The following is a 2,472-nucleotide window of genomic DNA, read 5'->3' as shown; positions in this document are numbered from 1 at the left end:
GCATTCAAGAACCTGTTACAGTCAAATACATCATCAGACCATATAATTAGGTCATTCAAAACATAGGACTCACCAAACTGAAATGGTACAGTGACTTACCACAAAAGATAAGTCGTCTTATATTGGGGACTATGTGTCTAAATATTTTTTTAAGTACAAACCGGGATCTTAATATTATTTTCTTGAATAAGAAAATAAAGTTCCATTATCAGCCAACGGTCAGAAACTTGCCACGCGTATTTTGACTTTTCATTCAGTTTTGCTTACTAAGCCACGTTCTCCCATTTTCTAAAACTCATTTTGTGCAATTACTTCATAGGATCCATAATTTTTATATTCTTTTTAATTACAAATTTCGTCAACTTCTATGAAATCTAATTTTTAGCAGTGTCAAATAGGTGCTAAATAAACACTACCTAAGTTAAGAAGCGGTAGGTGATATATCTATTCACAGCTGGATCAAATATTAGATTATGATTAAAAATAATAATTGAGATTTTAATATTTCGTGGATCTCATTTAAATCTTCACTAAATCTATAACTCCAAAAAAAAAAAATATTTAATTAAACTAACTTTGCAGAATTTTCACTTTTCATATATTAATTTTTAATTTTATTCATGATAAGCGTGTTGATATAGAATTTGACCGTATTCAACCAAAACGATTTTGACTCATTTTACCTTACAAAACATGTCATGTAATAATTGTGTCGCATATAATATTTGCAAGAGTAAAATTAACATGACACGATAAAATCGAAAACAATACTAGGAAATATTCTATGCAACTATATGATTATATCTATACAAAACAAAAATTGGGTAAAAATTTGGTTACCTAATAAGTTCCTTCTGTAAAGCGCCACCTTGTTTGGTCCTCCTATGTGAAGTGGCACCAAAACCAGTTGTGACACCATAACTATCTGTGCCTTTATTCATACTCTCCATAACCCAATCACTGCTAGCCTTGACGCCGGCCCGGGCAGCCTCGGCCAGCTCCACCTTGACAGCATTATCCCGGGAGGCAATCGCCGCCACTTGAGAAATGGTCAGGGTTTCTCCTCCGAGCTTCACCACCGGCTTCCTGAATTCCTCCACCATACGCTTCAGCTCATCTAGATGGCTACCTTTCAATGACTCAGCAGCTGTTCCCCAGTTCAACGGATCTTCGATACAAAAATTCAAAAGTTTGCCACTCGAGTGACCATTTTCGACCTCAGCAGTACTCATATTTATGATCAAATGATCAGATGGTCAGAAATAGAGAGGAGAGGAGAAGGGCTGCTTGTGTTTTGTAGGGAATTCCTGAATTCAGGTACATGAGCTTGTGGCTTTAAATAGAAGGTGGCATTGGATTATACAAATTTTGGTAGGTGGAATGGTATTAAGGAAGGTGGTCAGTAGAGAGAGGGGGTTTGTTGAAGATTAATCCTGGCCCTGGATTTTTATTTTATTCAACGGTCTGGATTTGCGGACGTCATTGTATAGGTTTATTTATTCGTTAAGAGAGGATGGGGGTTGGTAGTGCTTGAACTAATTGCATTTATTTTTCTCTGCACAACAAATTTTCAAAATTAGTCATCAACATATCGTCTAGATAGAAATTTGATCCCCAATTTTTAAAAGGTGAGTCGATTCTTAATCTTTCATTTAGCACCTATTCGATAGAGATATTTTTGAGAACAGATTTTGTGAAAAGTGGCTTTTTTTTTAATAATACGTGGTTAAAAAGTTAAAAAAATTATGAATTCACATTTAAATTATTTTATTGGAAGAACGTATAATTGAATATGAATTTGAAGAAAAATGAGGTTTAGAAAATGGGGTCAAATAGGACAATAGTGCATGCTTTAGAAATGGTTAAATTAAGTGCTTCTTTTGCAAGTGTTGAATTTTTGGTAAAACATACTTCGGGACGTTGAAATTCCCTTTTGTGCATATTTATTAAAGTTTTGAAACCACGCCGCATATTTTTAAAAGGTTGATGATATCCATTGCAAATTTTCCCAATTTTAGTTAATTAAAGGTTACAAGACATTTTACGCATTCTACAATGATCAAATTATGGTCAGATGCTTAACGTTGAATAAAAATCGTTCAGATGTCCTTCTTCACACCTTTTTAAAAGATTTGGGGTGTATCCTCTATAATTTAAAGATTTGGGGACCTATTTGCACTATTTTGAAAACTTTGAAGCCTCCACTACAAATTTCTCTAATTAATATTCACTAATCACGCGGTACGTTACCAAAAAAGTTTGGTGGCAGGTTAGGGGTTGATTAACAACAATTTAACTATATCCATCTTTTACATGTTAAAAAGGTTAAGATTTAGCCCCATGGAGCACATTTCAACTGGCAAAGGACGGAGTTCTTCAAGGCGGACAGTTCAGAAGTCGCAGGTTCAATTCATAGGACTCTTGGAAGACAATGCTTTCTCCTGGAAGGCAGGAGTTCCTTAAAAGGCAGGG

At 34.8% G+C, this 2,472-nt stretch overlaps 1 protein-coding gene across 1 annotated transcript; it reads right to left on the bottom strand.

Annotated features, from left to right (window-relative positions):
- Window positions 1–5: 5 nt before the first annotated feature.
- On the bottom strand, window positions 6–1,332 carry LOC111377102 (phenylalanine ammonia-lyase-like; the record flags this gene model as incomplete). The annotated part of the gene is made up of 2 exons (XM_023000153.1): window positions 841–1,332; window positions 6–12 (listed from the first exon to the last, which is right to left on the bottom strand). Coding segments are annotated over exons 1-2 (399 nt in total), but the record flags the coding sequence as incomplete, so codon positions are not given.
- Between the last annotated feature and the right edge of the window lie 1,140 nt (window positions 1,333–2,472).

Source organism: Olea europaea, unplaced genomic scaffold (genome assembly GCF_002742605.1).
Source record: "Olea europaea var. sylvestris unplaced genomic scaffold, O_europaea_v1 scaffold16058, whole genome shotgun sequence".
Taxonomy (NCBI): domain Eukaryota; kingdom Viridiplantae; phylum Streptophyta; class Magnoliopsida; order Lamiales; family Oleaceae; genus Olea; species Olea europaea.
This window is presented reverse-complemented; position numbering and strand designations above follow the sequence as displayed.